The 20,087-nt window shown below is 39.3% G+C and overlaps 1 protein-coding gene across 2 annotated transcripts in view; it reads right to left on the reverse strand.

The window, feature by feature from the left end:
• The window catches only part of SYNE1 (spectrin repeat containing nuclear envelope protein 1), a 994,076-nt gene that overhangs the window by 71,859 nt on the left and 902,130 nt on the right, over nucleotides 1-20,087 (reverse strand). For both annotated transcript variants that reach the window (XM_033936910.1, XM_033936909.1), the window contains 2 exons: nucleotides 5,105-5,247; nucleotides 3,115-3,241 (listed from right to left, as the gene is read on the reverse strand). In XM_033936910.1, coding sequence (XP_033792801.1) covers nucleotides 3,115-3,241; nucleotides 5,105-5,247 — 270 coding nt within the window. The remainder of the gene's footprint in view (nucleotides 1-3,114; nucleotides 3,242-5,104; nucleotides 5,248-20,087) is intronic.

The raw sequence follows: 20,087 nt of genomic DNA on the forward strand, positions 1-20,087 counted from the left end.
CACAACACCTTTTCCATATACCATCATTGAAAATTATTGGCTCACGTCAGGCTACTTCTTTCGTAGTTCTTACTCCTACAATATAGAACTCTTTACCTCAGTATATCAAGGCGGAAAATAACTTATCCAAATTTAAGGGAAATGTAAAGACGTATCTATTTCAAGATGCATATGACTCTTAATCTGCCTTTAAACATAGCTAGAACAGCTCGCTATTGCTAACTACCTCCCCCCCATTGTGTACTCCTCTTTTCTGTATTTTTTACTTTCAAATTGTAGTTCTCCCAACTCTCCCAACTGTTCTTGTTAATCATGTGTTGTAAAAGTGGATATTTGTCAATCTCGTCTCCCTACTTTTAAATAATTTTGTAAAACACTTAAGAAATCTTGATTTGCGTTTAATCAAAAATTTAATAAACTTGAAACTTGATTCTGAGCTAAGATTTTTAGCGTCTTGTCCTTTGCTATGGAATGTTCCCTCTCCATCTCCACCATGAGCACTTGGTTGATACATTTATAAGAAGATAAGAATAGCCATCTAGCCCTGTCTGTTTCCACAGCGGCCAATCCATCAGTGCATGCTAAATGAAAAGAACTCCACAGGGTTGCCCCATGTGAACAGAGTTTAAATATCCTATTTTCTTTTCCAGCTTTGTGGTTTTAAAACTCTTCTGGAAATTTTTTTTCCCCCCTATTTTAAGTAGGGACTTATTCATTTTTAAAAATAAATGAGTGCAAATGTTAGCACAATTATTCACCATGCAAATTCTTCTTTTAAAACTTTTTACTAATTATTCAATTCATTATATCTTTCTTATTGAAGCAGAATGATGAGCTGTATAAATATTTAAAACACTCAGGGCTCCTTCTACAAAGGTGCATTAGGGCCTTAACGCACGGAATAGCGCACGCTAAATTGCCACGCGCGCTAGCCGCTACCACCTCCTTTTAAGCAGGCGGTAATATTTTTGCTAGCGCACGCTAATCCGATGCGTGCGCTAAAAACGCTAGCGCACCTTTGTAAAAGGAGCCCTTAGAATATTCATTTCATAAACTGAACGGTCTGGAGTTATGCGTGCTTCAGGTCTTGTAGTGCATCCAAAGCAGGTGTATATCTTTAGGACCACAGAGGGGTAGTTATTAAGATGCAGTGAAAATCGGACTTTTACTGAGGTAACCATCCTCACAAGCTGTACTACTCATACTAATTAGGAGTGTCAGAACACTAAGACGCAGTCCGGTGCCTCCAGGGGCCACACAATAATGCATAATCTGTCCATTCCCTGAAATCCTTCCACAAACAAATCCCCCCTTATAAATCCCCTTCTAACAGCAACCCTCCCGTCTGTAGGTCTTCTTGTATAAATTCCTGGGGTCTTTGTAGCAGAAGTGATCCCCAATTGTTCCTGAGCCTGATGATCCCAAGTTCAAAATGGTGCCTGTTACTCCTAGTGGTACTAATGTCAGGGGTTAATCAGCCAAATAAGAGAGAAAGGCCTTTGCATGGCAGTTTTATCCTAGTAGTAGTACAATGATTTAACTGTTAAGGATTGCTGGTATTATTTTGAACTCAGTGCCAACAGGGACAAAACTCACTGGAAATCACTCCTGTCCCCGTGCCCCTTAGACCCCCAGGGATTTAACAGGTAGGCTAGGATGGTGGGGACTATAGGGAACTGGGGGTCATTGACAGAAAGAGGGGGTTGTGATTGGGGGGGTTAATTTGCTCAGTGAAGGAACAAATTAGAATTATTGCCCAGCCCCTATTAGATGTGGCCTTGGAGCATCAGCTCTGGCAAAGCAGCTAGATGCTTCCAACCAGGAAAAACAACATGATTTGCAGTGTTAACTGCAAGCTGAGGTGTTAAGCACAATTTGCATCTCATAATATTTTATAGAAACTAATATTAACATGCATTACAGAAATATAACATATATTGTTGCCATTTAACAAGCCTTAAGGGGCAAATAATGTGCGTAACAGTCATAACTCATCTTAAAAATTATCTTCATATTCTTATATCTTCTGTATAATCTTTCACAGTAACCCCATTGTCTATGAATAAACCACAATTTTGCATGGGAAAAGTCTGTTGCAAATCCATTAAAAACACACACAAAATAATATTCATCATCATAACAAATTCATGCAGACCAAAGAGCAGATGTACTTATCTGTGGACCTTGAACACCCAAAGTATGTCTGGTTGTCATGGCAACCAAAATATAGATGTAACATAACCTAGTTCTTGAATCTAGTGTATGTATGACTGTCAACGCATGACTGTCAACCCTGCTATTTTCTAAGCAGTTTCTACTGATTTTTTATGTTCTTGATTTCAGTTTGAACTCTACTATATTGTATAGGCAAGTATCTTGATTATGAGTGGGGAATAGGACCATGATTCAAAATTTCAATAATTTTGTCCATTCATACATAGTCTAATAATGCATGTTACCATATCTGAGAAAATGAAACATCTCTTTTCCCTAGTAATAAAATAGGTAATCAAGGTAATTTTACAAACAGACTGTCTAGACTGTAGGAAAGAAAGACACAAATTGTGCCCATTGTATAAAGGAAACTTATGGGTTTATTGGTCTCCATAAAATAACCCTTTAGAAAAGGCCTGCACATGGTTATACCTGCTCTAAGCATCACACAAATCCATTGGACAAATTTAAATGATGCTGCACGTCATTTATTAAAAAAATGCAAATTGATTGTAATTCCACTAATTACAAGTAAAAGCATGCAAAGGTAAGCTAAGCACACATTTATGTAAGTACATTCTGGGCAATTTTATAAGCACTTATTTATTTACCCACAAATAAAAGACATTACCCCTTTATGGGCAGAGATTGATATTTATTGGTCAGCAGAAACAGATTAAAGACAAATTGGAAAAAAAATATACTGTACCTGAAGCTAAGGTTAAAAATGAACACACATTTTATGATTATGGAAGGAAATCAAAAAAGTCTCAGAGCACAATGTACTAATATCTGCAGGATACAACCACAAGGTGGACACATTCAGGATGGAAATTTCTGCTAACAAACTCATATAGCATGACGACTTAATATTTTAGAGACAGAACCATCACGACTCACCAGATGTTTGCGTTTCTGTGCTGTTAAGGTTAATAAAGCCAGAGAGTTTTTCTTCCTCCTCTTTCAGTTTACTGCCAACTTTCTTCACTGTATCTATACTGTCCCGGCACTCACCAAGCAGATTCATCTGTCAGAGACAATACGTCATTAAATACATGCTTTTTCGTAGTTGTAGAGTTACTGCAGAAATGTGTGTGATGGCTGATGGAGAGGGCAGTTTTCAAAGCCATTCTTATGGGTCAACCTGAGGAAATGAGGGGTTGGGGCAGAATACTGTCTCCCCGCCCCCTACCTCACTGCAGGTAAAAGCAGCAGGATTACTTTCCTCCACTGTAAAAGGAAAGAGGTCAGGGTTGGATAATATGTTGGGGCTTTCAATGAGTCTTACAGATGTTTCTAATCTGTTAATAGGTGCAAGAGAACACAGCTCCAAGGCATTTTCTTTCCCACAAATGCCAACTTTCAGAGGGAAGCTTACTGGGAAATTTCCAATTGAAAATTATCTTACAAGCCTTCAAGGGCTTTTATTACTGCTTCCATAGAGGCCAATTTTTAAAAGTCATTTACCCTTTGAAAAAGCATTTTATCCATGTTAATGGGCCTTTTGAAAATGACCCTTTCTCCATGTAGCTAAGAGACTGTGTGGTGTTCCACAACCCATGTGTGTTTAACTTTATTGAAATGAGGTATTCTTAAATGGTTTCTTTGCTTTAATATACTGCTTTCTGTGGAACCAGCAAAGCGGTGTACAATAATTAAAATAGATAACTTGAAATTAGAAAGAGAACTACAACATTAAACAAGAAAGGAAGGAACGCGTGAAAAAAAGTGGAGGAAGAAGGCAGGTAATGAAAGGAAAAGCAGATAGCGATATAATCAGAGGTTAGAAGGTTGAAAAGAAAGAAGAAAACAAATGTTTTTAATGTATTTTTGAATTATGGTAGGAAAGTTCTAAGCCAGACATGGGCAACTCCGGTCCTCGAGGGCCGGAATCCAATTGGGTTTTCAGGATTTCCCCAATAAATATGCATTGAAAGCAATGCATGCAAATTGTTCTCATGCATATTCGTTGGGGAAATCCTGAAAACCCGATTGGACTCTGGCCCTCAAGGACTGGTGTTGCCCAAGTTTGTTCTAGGTGTAGGTGTTTCAGGAGCAAGTTTCATTAGATTACATTAGTGTTTTCTATCCCACCAATACCTTTCAGTCCTAGGCGGTTTACAAAAAGAGTTGGCCTGGGCATTACCAGGGAGCTTACAGAGTTGATAGATAGAGTGAGTTTACATGAATTGAGTGATGGGTTTTGGGGGAGGGTTGACTAGATGCTAGATAGAACATAGCAGATGCACACAAAGACTACTGATGCAACTTTAGAAATAGCGTGCAGCAGTTATGCACCCAAGGGAGCACCTAAACTGGTAATTATGTGTGCTAATGCACCACAATCTATTCTGTAAGGTAGTGCTTAAGTGCCTTAGTGCATACTTGTAAAGGGGATGTACACATGGGCAGGTTATGGGCATGTCTACCATCAGTGCACTTACTATCAGATAAGCGCTTTCAGTGGTGCATTTAGGCATGCCCTTTTATGCCTGCCATTGACTTGGGTGTAAAAGGGTGTGCCTTCCTTTTGGGTAAGTTGATGTGGGTTTGTGTTAGGTGCTGGAAAGGATGCACTACTTTCTAGAATTGCCCTCTATTTGTACTTTGGTCCTATTACCAGATTCAAAATAAATAAATACTGGCAGCTGATAACAGAAGCTGCCTATCCTCAAGTCTGCATGCATGTTTATATTTATTAAAATTTAATATACCACCACTTAAGGAGACCAGCTCCCATCATGAAGGACAATAGGAACCGAGACTCTTCTACTCACTTTTTTAGCCGATGTCCCCCAGAATAAAAGCTATCAGAAAAATTCCTTGAACATTAAAATGTAATTGTTTCACTCATTTATGATCACCATGGTCTCTAGGAGATATCACTTACATATCCCTTGTAGCTAGAATCCAGTTCTGGCCCGGTGGGAGTTCGGCTACGGATAATGTTCTCTGTTTGCTGGAGATGGAAGCGGCTGCTGTCCAGTGCTTTGTCCAGCTGACGGATGTGTGTTTCCAAAGAACCCGGTTCTCCTAGAGTGGACAACAAAAAGTAATCACTAAAAGATTAAGCTGTTGGGAGCAAGTGAAGCAACATGCTAAAGAAATTTACAAGAGCTCAAACTAGGTTAGACAGCAAGGAAAAAGATGTGATCAGGAGCTAACAGAATGTTGTTTTTGAATATCTCAATGTAGGCAGCATGACACTCTACTAGGAATATGTTTATACTGATAAACGTGTTTGCCATGATGTCATGTTATTTACAATGTCCAGTGTGACACGGATAAGAGAACATAGACTGAAGCTGAGGGGGGACAGGTCCAGGACGAATATCAGGAAGTCCTGTTTCACGCAGCGAGTGGTGGACACCTGGAATGCTCTCCCAGAGGAAGTAATTGCAGAATGCACCGTTCTAGGATTTAAGGGTAAACTAGATGCACATCTCCTTAAGAGTAAATACCCCAGTCACTCCTCAAACATTGGCCAATATTTTATACCCAGTATACCCTTCTTCATTCGCCCACTCAGTAACAATTTTTTAACATTTTTTTATATATATATATTTTTTTTCTTATATAAAGTGCATCGTGCTTTCATAAATAAATAACTTATCTTAAAAGGTGTTGTTTCCTTGGCAAGATCGGGAGGCAAGATCGGGCAAGACCGGAGGGCTAGGGCTTCGATAGGAAGGCAGGACTTAAATGGGAAGCCAAGGTGGCAAGGGAGCCCCTTCTGATGATTCTGACAGGTCGTGACCTGTTTGGGCCGCCGCGGGAGCGGACTGCTGGGCGGGATGGACCTGTGGTCTGACCCGGCGGAGGCACTGCTTATGTTCTTATGTTCTTATGACAAACAGTTGGATATGGGAGGGGCGCTAGATATGGGTGTACTTGGACTTTAGCAAAGCCTTTGACACAGTGTCGCATAGGCAATTGATAAATAAACTAAGTGCCTTTGATATGGGCCCTAAAGTGACGAACTGGATTAAAAGCTGGTTACATAGAAGGAGACAAAGGTAGTGGTATATGGAGTTTGCTCGGCGAAAAAGGATGTTATTAGTAGAGTGCTGCAGGGATTTGTCCTTGGGCTGTGTCTTTTTAACATCTTTGTGAGTGATATTGTGGAAGGACTGTCTTGAAATGTTTGTCTCAAAATGTTTTTGCAGATGATACCAAGCTCTCTAACTGGATAGACACCTCAGAGGATGTGGATAACATGAGGTGGGATATAGTGAAGCTTGAAGAATGATCTGGTAATTGGCAACTAAAATTTAATGCTAAAAAATGCAGGGTCGTGCACTTGGGCTGCAAAAATCCAGGAGAATGGTACAGTATAGGAGGCGAATTACTTCTGTGTACGAAAGAAGAGTGGGACTTGGGGGTGATTGTGTCTGGATCTCAGGGTAGCAAAACAGGTAGAAAAAGTGATGGTCAAAGCCAGGAAGATGCTTGGGTACATAAAGAGAGGAATGGCCAGCAGAAAAAGGGAGGTGACAGTGCCATTGTATAAGTCTCTGCTGAGGCCCCATTTGGAATACTGTGTGCAATTCTGGAGATTGCATCTTCAGAAAGATATAAATAGATGGAGTCGATTCAGATGGCTGCTACAAAACTGATTAATGGTCTTTGTCATAAATCATATGAGAATAGACTTAGAGACATGGAAGAAAGATGGAAGAGAAGGGATATGATAGAGACATTTAAATATCTCTGTGACATTAATGTATAGGAGTAGAGTCTTTTTCAAATGAAGGAAAACTCTGGAATGAAAGGGCATAGGATGAAGTTAACAGGTGATAGGCTCAGGAGTAATCTAAGAAAATACTTCTTTACAGAAAGGATGGTAAATGCAGTGGCGTACCTAGCATATGTGACACCCAGGGCCCATCATTTTTTGACACCCCCCCATCTATATGAAAAATATGATTTTTAGTAACAATTCACATATCGTACAACAAGAGTGTACCTAGGAAAGGCAGCATCTTAAAACACTGCAGTGAGCACTAGAACACCAACATATGCATTGTAAAACTAAACAAGCCAGATCCCACACAGTCAACTGATCCTGCCCAGTCAATGCCAACATAAAACCATGTCCTTTTCATACACGCAGAACAGAGATACACCCTCACCCAATATGGAAAATCACAAACTAAAAATAGAAATATGTAGACAAAAGTTAAACTGAACCGCCAAGAAACCAGATTGTGCATACAATGCAACATCACAACACCACAAAAACAGTGACACATGTCCCCTAATACTGTGCAAAATATAAAGACAGTAGATGTAAATTTGAAAAAACTGATACATAACAATCACCACTTTACAAATTAACAAATAAAAATAAAACAAATAATGAGAAATAAGAAAATACCATTTTATTGGACTAATCCATTTTTCAATTAGCTTTCAAAGGCCAAATCTTTCTTCAGAACAGTACAGTATACTGCTGTTATGGTATCCCGTCCTGACCTGAGGAAAGGGGTTTAGTCCAAAAAATTGCCTTATTTCCATTTATTTATAAACTTTTATCAATACAGTTACAATACTATTTGATTCTAAGTAAAGCAACAAAAAAATCTTTCTACCTTTTGTCGTTTCTGCTTTAATCGTCTTCTCTTTGCTCTCTTCTTTCTATACAATGTTTGTCCTCCCTCCCTTCCATGCAACATCTGTCCTCTCTTTGCCCCTTCAACCCAGCTTCTGCCCTCTCTCTCTACCCCTTCCATCTACTGTCCACCCTCTCTCTCTTCCATATGGTATCTTCCCTCTTTCTTTGTTCCTTCAATAAACTGTATATCCTGTGTCCCTTCTCTCCTTTGCACATGATTCATTTCAGCTTCACCCCTTCCCCTATGCTTTGGTATCTCTCTCTTTCTTTTCTCCTTTCCTTCCTTCCTTCCCACTCCACACCATGGTCTGGTATCTCTATCTCCTTCCCTCCCTCCCATGCCATGGCATCTCTTCCTCCCCCTCCATGGTCTGGTATCTCCTTTTCTTTTACCTTTCTCTCCCTCCCATGGACTTGGCATCTCTGGTTCCTCTCCCTTGTCTTCCTTCTCCCTCCTTCCCTCTCTCTCCCCAAATGGGTGCTGCTGCAGCAGCATTTCTCCCCCCCTTCCCTGTGCAGCAACAGCATTTCTCCCCCTTCCCTGTGCAGCATATCCCCCTTGCCTGTGCAGCATTTCTACCCTTCTTTGTGCAGCAGCAGCAGCATTTCTACCCCTTCCCTGTGCAGCAGCATTTCTCCCCCCCCCTTGCCTATGCAGAAGCAGCATGTTTCCCCCCCTTGCCTGTGCAACATTTCTATGCCCCTTTCCCTGTTCAGTAGCAACAATTATATGTCCCCCCCTCCACTTCCCTGTGCAGCAACAACAGTTCTCTTCCCTGCCCAGCATTTCTGGTCAGTTCCCCTGCTCAAAGTCACGGGCATCTAGCATCTACACCTCACGGGATCCGTGGCTGCGTCGGAAGCCTTCTCTCTGATGTTGTGAGATCAGAGGGAACGCTTATGAATGATATGCTTGGAATGATAGTGTTTTATCGAGGTATCTCATGTAGGTGCAGCCCTTTAGGAATGGAAAAGCAAACAAGTAGGTACCGCGTGTATTAGTTGTGCCTGGGAATTCAAATTGGTGAGACAGATAGGATGGGGATGAACCTGTTATGGTTTTGAAGCAAAGGCAAGCAAACTTTAAAATGACCCTTGCTTCCACAGGTAGCCAGTGTAGTTTTTTGTAATATGGGCTTACATGGTCTGATTTCTTGAGGCCATAAATGAGATGGACTGCAGCGTTTTGGATGACTCTCAGTCGTTTGATGGTTTTCTTGAGAGATCCCAAGTATATAATATTGCAGTAGTCTAAGGTACTTAAGATCAGGGATTGAACCAGCAGTCAAAAGGAAAAGAAATCAAAGTATTGTTTAATGGTGCGAAGTTTCCATAGAGTGAGAAAGCATTTTTTGACTTGAGCATTAGTGTGATCTTCAAACGTCAGGCTTCGGTCCAGGGTGACGTCAAGGATTTTGGTTGTGGGATAATCTGATCCATTTAGGCTCAAGGAGGTGTTCACAATCTTGTTATTGGGACTTGCCAAGGAGATCTTGGTTTTTTCGGGATTCAGTGTTAGTTTGGAGTGCATTGTCCAATGTTCTACCTTGGTAAGGACGGAATAGTTTCCCGGTATAGGTGGTGGAGACAAAGGCTGTGTCTGAATTCATGAAAGTGTGGGATAGGTATGTGGGATCCCTTAGGGAAAGGAGGAAATAGTGGGTGGACTGGATGGGCCATTTGGCCTCTCTATCTGCTGTCATGTTTCTATGTTTCAATGATCTGAACAGGCTTTCCAGATCTGATTCTGAACAGCTATTTTGGATCTGAGTTGCACAAAGACTGATTAAGAGTTTTAAACCTTGCTAAGTTAAAGCTCACTATTTTATATTTTTCTCTTCCACACAACTTTCCTGGAATTGAGCTGGTAGCTGATGAGTTTGATTCATTGTGGAACACTGCCATCTTGTGGGTTTTATGATTTACACCTGTTGGTGATGCAGTTTGTTTTACGCCCTCAGGTTTCCTTGAGCCCCTGACACAGCCCTTGCAAGGGTAAAATACAGCCAGTGTTGGGCTTTTTTTACGTTGTGTGCCCTCCACAATAAAAGTTCTTCTGAATATTTCTTTTTGGCTTATCTGCTTTTGTTTTCACCATCTTGGAGTTTGCAGACTGCCTGTCCTGTTGATTTCTTGGTTCTTTCAGCTGTCTCTGGTTTATTTCAATGTAAAGACATTACTAGTAGTATTCCTAACAGTCATGGGGCTCCTTTTAAAGAAATTCTCAAGAGTTCTGAGGGTATTATTAGACTCCTCCTTAAGCACGGAATCTCAGATTAATAGTTTAATTAAGAAGACCTTCTTCAAACTTAAACAACTGCTTTTAGTTTGTTTGCTTTTAATAACTACTGTAATGTGATAGAACCAACTGGACTTTCTCAACTGTATTTACTTAGGTATTTCACTGAAATTTGTCAACAAGATCCAATTAATACAAAACACTGCCACACAAAGGTTTAGGAAGACCAAATTTGGTCATATGACCCCCTTGTTAGTGGAACTCCATAGAACCCTTTTAAGAGCTTGTGCTCTTTTTAAGATCTGTTGCTTGCTTTTCAAAACTGTAGAAGGCTAATCTGAGAGTTTATCTTCTTCTTTGCAATTATTTGGCCTGATTTTTATCATAATGCAGATCATCTTTTTGAAGCTTTCCTTCTGTGAATGTGCTGAAGTTCAAATATTCCATGAAATTCTTTTATTATATCAGTTGGCTAAGGCTTGGAACATTCTCCTATATTTATTTATTCAATTTTCTATACCGTACTCCTAGGGGAGTTCAGAATGGTTTACATGGTACTCAAGCATTTTTTCCCTGTCTGTCCCGGCGGGCTCACAATCTATCTAATGAAATACGATCTTATAATTCCTATTTTTAATTATGTAAACTTTTGAAGACTTATCTATTTTGTAAATATCTTCATCACTGACGCTGACCCATTCTGCTTCTATTCCTTTCTCTCCTCTCTTCTACCTTCCAAAGTATTTAGATCAATGCTGTCTTTTTAAAATGTTTATTTTATTTTTATTTTTCCTCTAACTCTACTTTTCACTTCACTATTACCCTCCAGGTACTTTAGTTAGATTGTGAGCCTTCGGGACAGTAAGGGAATTTTCCAAGTACCTTTCTTATTTCTAATCTTAATGTATATTTTCTGTAAACCGCTTAGAACCTAACGGATGTAGCGGTATATAAGAAATAAATTACATTACATTACATAATAGGTGTTTTGTTGCAATGTTCTGTTCTATTGTATTATTCCCAGTTTAGAAATACTGATCAGCTTTTCTTATTGCTACCCTCCTCTGAACCCTTTTTGTGAGGATAAAATGAGTTACAAAAGCTTAACATAACAAAACATAACTATTGTTTCAGTTGTCTTATTGTGGCTTTCTTCAGGGCGATGTTGTCTGGTAGGTCTGTGTGCTAGTTTTTATGTAATGGTTCTTGATCCAGATTGGTTAATATCTGCCCAATCACATTTAAACTCTTAAAGGTGGGAAAGTCAATGATTCTCCCTACCATTTTGGGGCACTAAATTTGCCTTGTAAGAGTAGTTGCCAAGCTCTGTATATGCTGTTGCTTTTGTCTCCATTGAAGTTTTAGGGGTGCTATTATTTCTATTGCTTCTTTTATGTTTCTGGCAACAAAGTTTGTTGTTTTTTTTATTTTTTATTTATAACCTGCCTTTCCCAAGGCGACTCACAATATAAACATACATGATTTTTTTAAAAATACATATAAAATAAACAAGGTAAGCGACCAGCGCTTTCATAAAACACAAATTTCTTAATGCCAATATTTCATCTTGCAAAATAAATGCCTCTTCAGTAATTTGTTAAATGCCTCGAGATTGCTTTGCTTTCTAATTTGCAAAGGTAGGCAGTTCCATTCCTGAGGGCCCCTACTGGAAAACAGTTGCACATGAGCTATTCCATCTCAATTCCCTTAAGGATGGAACAAACAAGTCGCCATGATGGACAGAGCACAACTTAGATAAAAGGTCATAAGCTTGAATAATACCCACCAAACTTGCAGGAGCCAAACCATTCAAGCACAGATAGAGTATCACAAGAAGTCTAAAGTCTAAGTCTTCTTTTCCCAAGATCTTTGCATTGTTGAATATGATATAAACAAATTTCAACACATTGAAGGTTACAGCTTATTTGTCTTTGTGGGCTTATGGGTCATAAGAACATAAGAATTGCCATCTCCGGATCAGACCTTGGGTCCATCAAGTCCAGTGATCCGCACATGCGGAGGCCCCGCCAGGTGTATCCTGGCCTAGTTTTAGTCCCTATATCACCGTATGCTTCTCAAGTGAGAGAGAATAAAGCATGGATACATCCCGGTAAGTCCTGACATTAGCCAGGTGAAGGGGGATGGGATAAAGACAAAGATCACTTTTCTCTTTACAGAAAAAACTACCCTCACCCCCTGCAACTGAAATCTACCTTATCTATCTCTGCAGATGATAGAAACAGTAGATTAACTATGGAAAGATATTTCACCATTAACTGAAGAGCATACAAAGATGGAGAAATACGCTGTTTTATGAGTTCAATTAGCTACTGTAGAAGTAAAACTAGAGAAAAAGCAACAGGTCCTGAGGCTGTGGGCTAGCTGTGGTTTTACACCAAGGCCCACCCAGCCAGATATCATAAAGAGATAAACAGACCGTGGTCAGAAGACAGAATTCTCAGAAGAAAGAATTCATAAGAAAAATCATCTAATAGAAAGTATCAGGGATGTTTAAAGTTGGGAGGGGGGCTTGTGCTCGGAAATACTAATATGGTGGGGAAACATGCATTTCGGGGAAAAGGTAGGTTTTACGGAAAACAGAGTGGACATATAACATGACGTAGATGAGAATAGCCAATAAATGAATGTAGTTAGGCAGTAATGCATAAGTAAATAACCAATAAGGATGTATCATGTGATGTAAACCAACGTGGTGTTGGCCACTAAGAAATGTATAAAAACCAGGCCTTTAGAAGGGAGAGGTCAGAACAGACATCAGAGGACCTCTAGGCCTAGAGATCACCTTCTGTATCAATTTCTGTTACGCTATATGCTAAATGATTTATTCCTGTAAGCTGTTATTGATTAGCTAAATAAATATATACTTATTGAAACCAGTATATAGCGTTCGAGGTCTCATTACCGAGGTAGGCCTGGACAGCTGCCTACATCAATGGTGAACCCCGACGTTGAAAGAGGGAACATGCCCCTTTAGAGACCTCACTGGATTGAAGGCCTATTCTTGTCAGATTGCCTCTCCATTACTTTTGGCCAAAAGTGTGTTTCTGGGTTGCCTGCTTGTACTTATGCAGTGTCTCTACCTAAACTTCCTTATTTTCTTGCAGATTTGCTGTGTTATTTTACTTCCCCTTTTCACCAAGGAGTATATATTTTAACTGCGTTTCAATGTTACCATAAGCTTTCATTAAACAATTATTTATTTTATATAAGTTTGCTGGATTATAAAGGATTGTTTTTGAGAAAGAGAAGAACAAAATTACAGAAATGATTTGGATCACTATCATTTTCAATAGAAAGTGTTATTTTAGATTGGCAATGAAGGGAATATATATAGATAGTGTACGTAGATAGGAAGGATTCGTGACAAGTGATTATGTCTAACTAAATAACTGACAGGCATTAAGTATAACTGACAATGTAAAAATAAACACACCCTTTGTCTTTCTAGGTCTGGGATTTTTATTATGGGCTTTCCCATCACCTCACTTTTTCCCATTACTAACGATCATTTGTTTTCTAGAGTTAGGAAAAACTACAGTGCACTTGAATTATACAAGAGGGGCACTACCTTGATATTTGCTAGCAATTAATGTCTGTCTATTTTTCAGCGTTACAGTCTTTTATGTTACTATGAGTCATTATCTGTTGTATTGTGCCCTGTGTCAACTTCAGTGTTTATGGAAATACGAGTGGATTTCCATTTATGAGCGCTCACTATAATTACCAATATAATGAAAGAAGATTTATTTTTTTACTACTCACCACAACCATTTCAAACCTTATTCTTTGTCTGTGATCAAAGTTTAAGAAATGAGTTATGCTTCTTCTTCTTTTTTCCGTTACACAAACATACCGAGCTACTTCCTGGTTGATGTGTCTATGTTTAGGGACACTGGGAAATGTAGTGCTTTATTTCTTTAACTTGAAATTATCAGTTGCTATTTTCGTTTTGTTTTTTCATTATTCATGTCTCTACAATAACTGGAACATATTGCATAGGGTTCTTATGATCCGCTTCTATCCCAAATGGTAATATTAATTAATGTTGTGCTAACATACCGAAGTGAGAATAACTTCTGCTTTACGAGTACTCAATATAAGTAGCAATATAAAAGGGAAACTATTGTTACTTTACTTATCATAACAGTTTCGGGAAAAAAAAAAACAAAACAAACTTCTAGCAGTCTTTCTCTCTCTGCCTTTTCTTGGAACTTGTAAAAGAAATGTTACTTCTTCTTTTTCTTACATATTCTCTGATACACGCAGAAATACTTTTTGGTTTAACACAATGCAATTAGCGTTTGGCTTTATTTAAAAAAAAAAAAAATGGTTCTAACTGTTGTTTAAGAACTTTTCTAATAAGTTGCTGAAGGAAATATCCAGTCCTATTGATTGGAATTCAAAATACTGTAGTTTAGGTCTTTTTGCTGATTGACATTCAGAATAGTAGTGAAAGAAACAAAATTGAATCCATGATTTGATAGAATCCGATGGGAAGGACATTTCTCCCATAAATCCTATTTTATTTTAATTTTTAGGGTTTATCCTCTTTATTTTAGTATGTTTCAATATAACCTATGTGTTAATATGTTTAAGGCTATAGCTTAGCCATCCTTTTGCTTGGGTTTGACTCTTTGCTAATTCATATTTATGTTTAGCATATTACTCCTGTCCTTTGAACATCATATGCCATTGTAACTATAACTCCCTTAGGCTGACAAATATAATTCAGCCAATACATATATTAGACCTTAGCCTATCTGAATTAAAGCAGATAAGTTTTTGTTTTCTTTTGTATGTCATCTTTTAACGCTGTACTTATCCTGTTAGTAATATTGCTCAGGTATTGTTGGAAACAAGTTAAATGATATATACAGTACAGATATTTTTGCCTTATTAATTATGGATCACTTCACAAAGACAATTGCCTATCAGAGGAAGCTGTATGCTGCATGAGAATCCGTGTTTACATCCTTTTAATGTCTATTAAGGACTTATTTGCATAATTATGGACTAATGCTATTTGAAATATCATCGCTGGAAGAAAGATGTTCGGCCGTAGGAAACCCCGATGACGGATGAGCCCCAACGGAAGGATCTTGCTACCGGAGAAGAAACTGAATAAGTGCCTAGACTTACCAGCAAAGACTTCCTGACTGTTGCTACCAAAGACGGGATGACCTTTATGACCTTGAACTTTTACAGCTTTAATTATGGACTTATTAATTTGCACTTTAATTCTTTTATGGACTCATGCAGTATTAGTACATATATATATTTTCATGTGTTCATAATTATTTCTAACAGCCCTATTGCAAGATTCATGTGTTTTTCTTGATTGTGACTTTATGCATTTTCATCCTGTTTTGACTCCCACAATAGCTCCCTAGTTATTTTCCCCTCCAGTTGGATTCTTTCCATTCCCTTTCTTGCTGCTAAGCTGAGGAGAACTGCAGTGAAGAAGAAGTGATGAGCCCAGCTGAAGGATGATGACGTAAGATTTGATGTGGTTACCTGGACTTTCACCCCTGGCGTCTGGACCCAGCCGAGTCTGCACCGATCCCAGCTGTTTTGGAAGAGCATGGAAATAATCTAACTTGTTAATTTATCCCGCCATCCCTTTTGGATGTAGTATGCTCATAACAGGATGAAGCCATAAAGAGAGAATATATTAAAATGTATCAGGTTAAATTATGAACCCCTGCAGATGCCTGGTTGCCCGAACTATCCCAAATGTTGAAATAGAGACCCCTACACAGACCCATACACAACATTTTTGATAATCTTGACTTGGCTGATTTTTAATGTACCTCCCTATGAAACACCAGCAGCTGATTTCCCCTCCCACGAGTCACCACCTATCCCCACTACATCAGTAATCTATGCTGATGTTTCCAACACAGCAGTCTAACCCTAAAGGTATAAGTCATTTATTTGAAGCTTAAATGCCCATATAATTTCTGCTTCGCACAATATCTGAATCATTGACTGCTTAGCCTAGTATTATAAGCAATAAGTACACTGCGACATGTTATACTGCTCTGTGCTCGGTAGTGTAGCAAGGGTGGGCACTTGTCTCTTTCCTTTACCATATGCAGTTCCTAGCACATAGCCCTGGGCCCATAATGTACAGTTTCTGATACAAACTAACTCCTCACCGAATGAACAGGGGTCAAAGCCACCTGGAGGGGCTTTGAAGAGGGGATGACAGAGAATAAAGCATGGATACATCCCGGTAAGTCCTGACATTAGCCAGGTGAAGGGGGATGGGATAAAGACAAAGATCACTTTTCTCTTTACAGAAAAAACTACCCTCACCCCCTGCAACTGAAATCTACCTTATCTATCTCTGCAGATGATAGAAACAGTAGATTAACTATGGAAAGATATTTCACCATTAACTGAAGAGCATACAAAGATGGAGAAATACGCTGTTTTATGAGTTCAATTAGCTACTGTAGAAGTAAAACTAGAGAAAAAGCAACAGGTCCTGAGGCTGTGGGCTAGCTGTGGTTTTACACCAAGGCCCACCCAGCCACATATCATAAAGAGATAAACAGACTGTGGTCAGAAGACAGAATTCTCAGAAGAAAGAATTCATAAGAAAAATCATCTAATAGAAAGTATCAGGGATGTTTAAAGTTGGGAGGGGGGCATGTGCTCGGAAATACTAATATGGTGGGGAAACAGGCATTTCGGGGAAAAGGTAGGTTTTACGGAAAACAGAGTGGACATATAACATGACGTAGATGAGAATAGCCAATAAATGAATGTAGTTAGGCAGTAATGCATAAGTAAATAACCAATAAGGATGTATCATGTGATGTAAACCAACGTGGTGTTGGCCACTAAGAAATGTATAAAAACCAGGCCTTTAGAAGGGAGAGGTCAGAACAGACATCAGAGGACCTCTAGGCCTAGAGATCACCTTCTGTATCAATTTCTGTTACGCTATATGCTAAATGATTTATTCCTGTAAGCTATTATTGAAACCAGTATATAGCGTTCGAGGTCTCATTACCGAGGTAGGCCTGGACAGCTGCCTACATCACAAGGGAGATGTGCATCTAGTTTACCCTTAAATCCTAGAACGGTGGATTCTGCAATTACTTCCTCTGGGAGAGCATTCCAGGTGTCCACCACTCGCTACGTGAAACAGAACTTCCTCATGTGTTTTATGGTGCAGCTGGTTTCACTTATGTATGAGCAGTCAAAACTGTTTTTAATATTTTTTAGCAGCTTCCCTGTGACTGACGGAGGAGGGGTTATGGGTTGAGAGATATCAGTGTATAAGTTATAAGATGGGGCTGGTTGTTAAGAGATGGCATTAGAATGCATACAGAAATGTTAGGCATTACTTATATGTTTTATTGATTGCAGTTGGATATGTAGTACATACAAACTAATTTTAAGATAGTACACCTACAATGTAAAGATGATTAGAATGTATGAAAGCCACCCCTCTATCTTACAGAGGCTATTAGGTGTTATTCAGGAATTCAATTTAACTTCAGGCTATAAAATTAACCAAGATAAAATACAAATTCTAGGCTTGAATTTAGAATTGAATATAAAATCCCAATTATAGCAGATTTTCCCTTTCAAATGATGCCCTGAAATATTTAAATGTGAAATTTACTGCAGACTTTTGAAAAATTGCTGCTATGAATTATTCCTCTTTGTTGTCAAAAAATTAGACTTGATGTAGGAGGATAACAATTATTAAGATGATTAGCCTCTTCCGGATCTCATTTATGATGGAAATGTTTCTGATTAGAAGTCCAGCAGACTTTCTCAAGAGATTAAACCCAATAGTCACCTTTTTTGAATGGCTGTGGAACCTAGAATGTCTCAACAGCTGCTGTCTCTAAAGAAAAAGAACACAGAGATCTGGGACTTCTGGATTTTTAATCTAGACTACTGGGTGGTGCTTCTGAAAAGTACAATATTTTGGCGCTCAAACTGTGAAGATAAACAGTGAATAATGCTTGAGGTCCATTACTTACAGAATTGGCAAATGAATGCCTAAGTGTGGGGTCAGCAAGGAAACAGGTGGGGAGAATGGCTGTTATCAAACTCATGTGTTTATCTCATCTGCTTTTGCATTGTAGAAGCCTGCTTTGATGAAATGGAACTAAACTCCTATACCTCACCAAAACTTCCTCTATTGAATAATGTGTCACTCACATTAGATATTAGAGAAGCTCTTCAATATAGAGATAGAATGCTTGCTATTGAGAAGGCATCTGACCTTTTTCATGGAGGCTGATTGGGCGGTATAAGAAATTTTAAATAAACTTAAAAGTTTGATATAAAGCATTCATGAGACAATTTGGAGTCCCAAGCTTTCCAGTCTTCAAGTATATTGAATTAAAGTACTGGGTTGTTATTTTTTTTTTTAAACTACAGAACCATATCACTCAGCTTTCAGCAGATAGTTGTTGGCATTTGAACTCGTTTGCAGCTCTGTGGGAATAAAAGTTTAACTGCTTATCAGTAATCCCAGATGTGGCAGCTTCCTTTAAAATCATACACTATAGCTATGTGGACGATATAACAGTTGTAGCACCAATCCTATCTTTATCAGCAAACACTCTACAATTTATCTCTTCTATAATCCAGACAGTGGACTCGTGGATGAAGGACTTTAAACTCAAACTCGACCCAGACAGGAAAGACTCACTCTGTGACAGCAAGGGCATACAGACTGCTCCCTTATCCTCTTGAGTCCCTGTTAGAAAGGTCCTGGTCAGTTACTGCTAATGACTCTGATGCGTCCTATGAGCCCAAGTCCCCTTACGTGACCCCTGGCTCTCTGCCAGATCTCATAGGAGGAGCCCAATATCCAAATAAGCTCCTACGTCAAATTAACAAAATCAGGAGAAATGGCTTTACTAGGCATCACTTACTAATGTATTGTAACACCTCCACAGAAGCTCACCTTTTATGGAAGCTCATGCACACTGCTCTGAATTGACATCCCAGTCATTAGTAGCGGTATAGAAGCTAACAAAGAATAAACAATTAATCCCCAGAATGTACGCAGGTAGGGTTAGTCTCAGTTAGGGCGCTGGTCTTTGACCAAGGGCCGCCATGTGAGCGGACTGCTGAGCACGATGGACCACTGGTTTGACCCAACAGCGGCAATTCTTATGTTCTTATGTAGATAACTCCACCTTAGGTCTCTTAGGCTCTGCATCTTTCACATTCTTATGCTTAGGTATGCTGCTATTTCGGGGCTCCAGGAGGGATTTTTTTCTCAGGCCCCTCCCAAAAGTTCCTCAGCCCTAAAGACCAAAGGGGAGGCTAAGCCTGATACTTGTACTGTGCGGCATGTGACCTAAGGATACTCTTCTGGAATCCATCCAGCGCAAAACTGGCATGCATTAGGGGTAAAAGAGCATGAGAACTCCATCCCTGCCAGTTTTGAGGTAAAACAAGGCAATTTGAAGGATTTGGACAACATTGAAAGAAAATCGAGAAATCCAAATGTCTACCACAACAGTGTTTTAATGCTAAAAAATAGCTCAAAACCCCTTAAACTAAATGTAAAAAAAACAGATCTTTGAGCTACCAGTCAGACTGAAGTTGGACTGATCCTCAAACCCTGTGGAACTGAGCATGCAAAGAGGGGGAGGCAAAATCATAGTTGACACCCTGAAGAGCCCCCTGCGGATGCATAACAGCCTGTGCTCAAGACCCTAAGCTACTAGGGATACAGACCCTGAGCTCCACAATAATTTCTGTAGGCTGGCCAAACAAGTCCCCAAGGGATTAACTTGATGGCTGCTGACTCAAGTCTGACCCAACACAGAGTTGTCCCTTCACTGGGGAGGTCTGGTGCACCAATAGCCACAAAAAAACCACACAAAAAATATACCGAAAATAATAAAGAAATATACAGAGCAGATCAGAAAGACACCTTCTGGCTCGCATTCAGAAGGAAAAACTGAAGGGGGCATTAGAGCCCTCTGGAGAAGAAGAGTTGAAATCCAGGAA

The sequence above is a fragment of the Geotrypetes seraphini genome, chromosome 3 (genome assembly GCF_902459505.1).
Source record: "Geotrypetes seraphini chromosome 3, aGeoSer1.1, whole genome shotgun sequence".
NCBI lineage: Eukaryota > Metazoa > Chordata > Amphibia > Gymnophiona > Dermophiidae > Geotrypetes > Geotrypetes seraphini.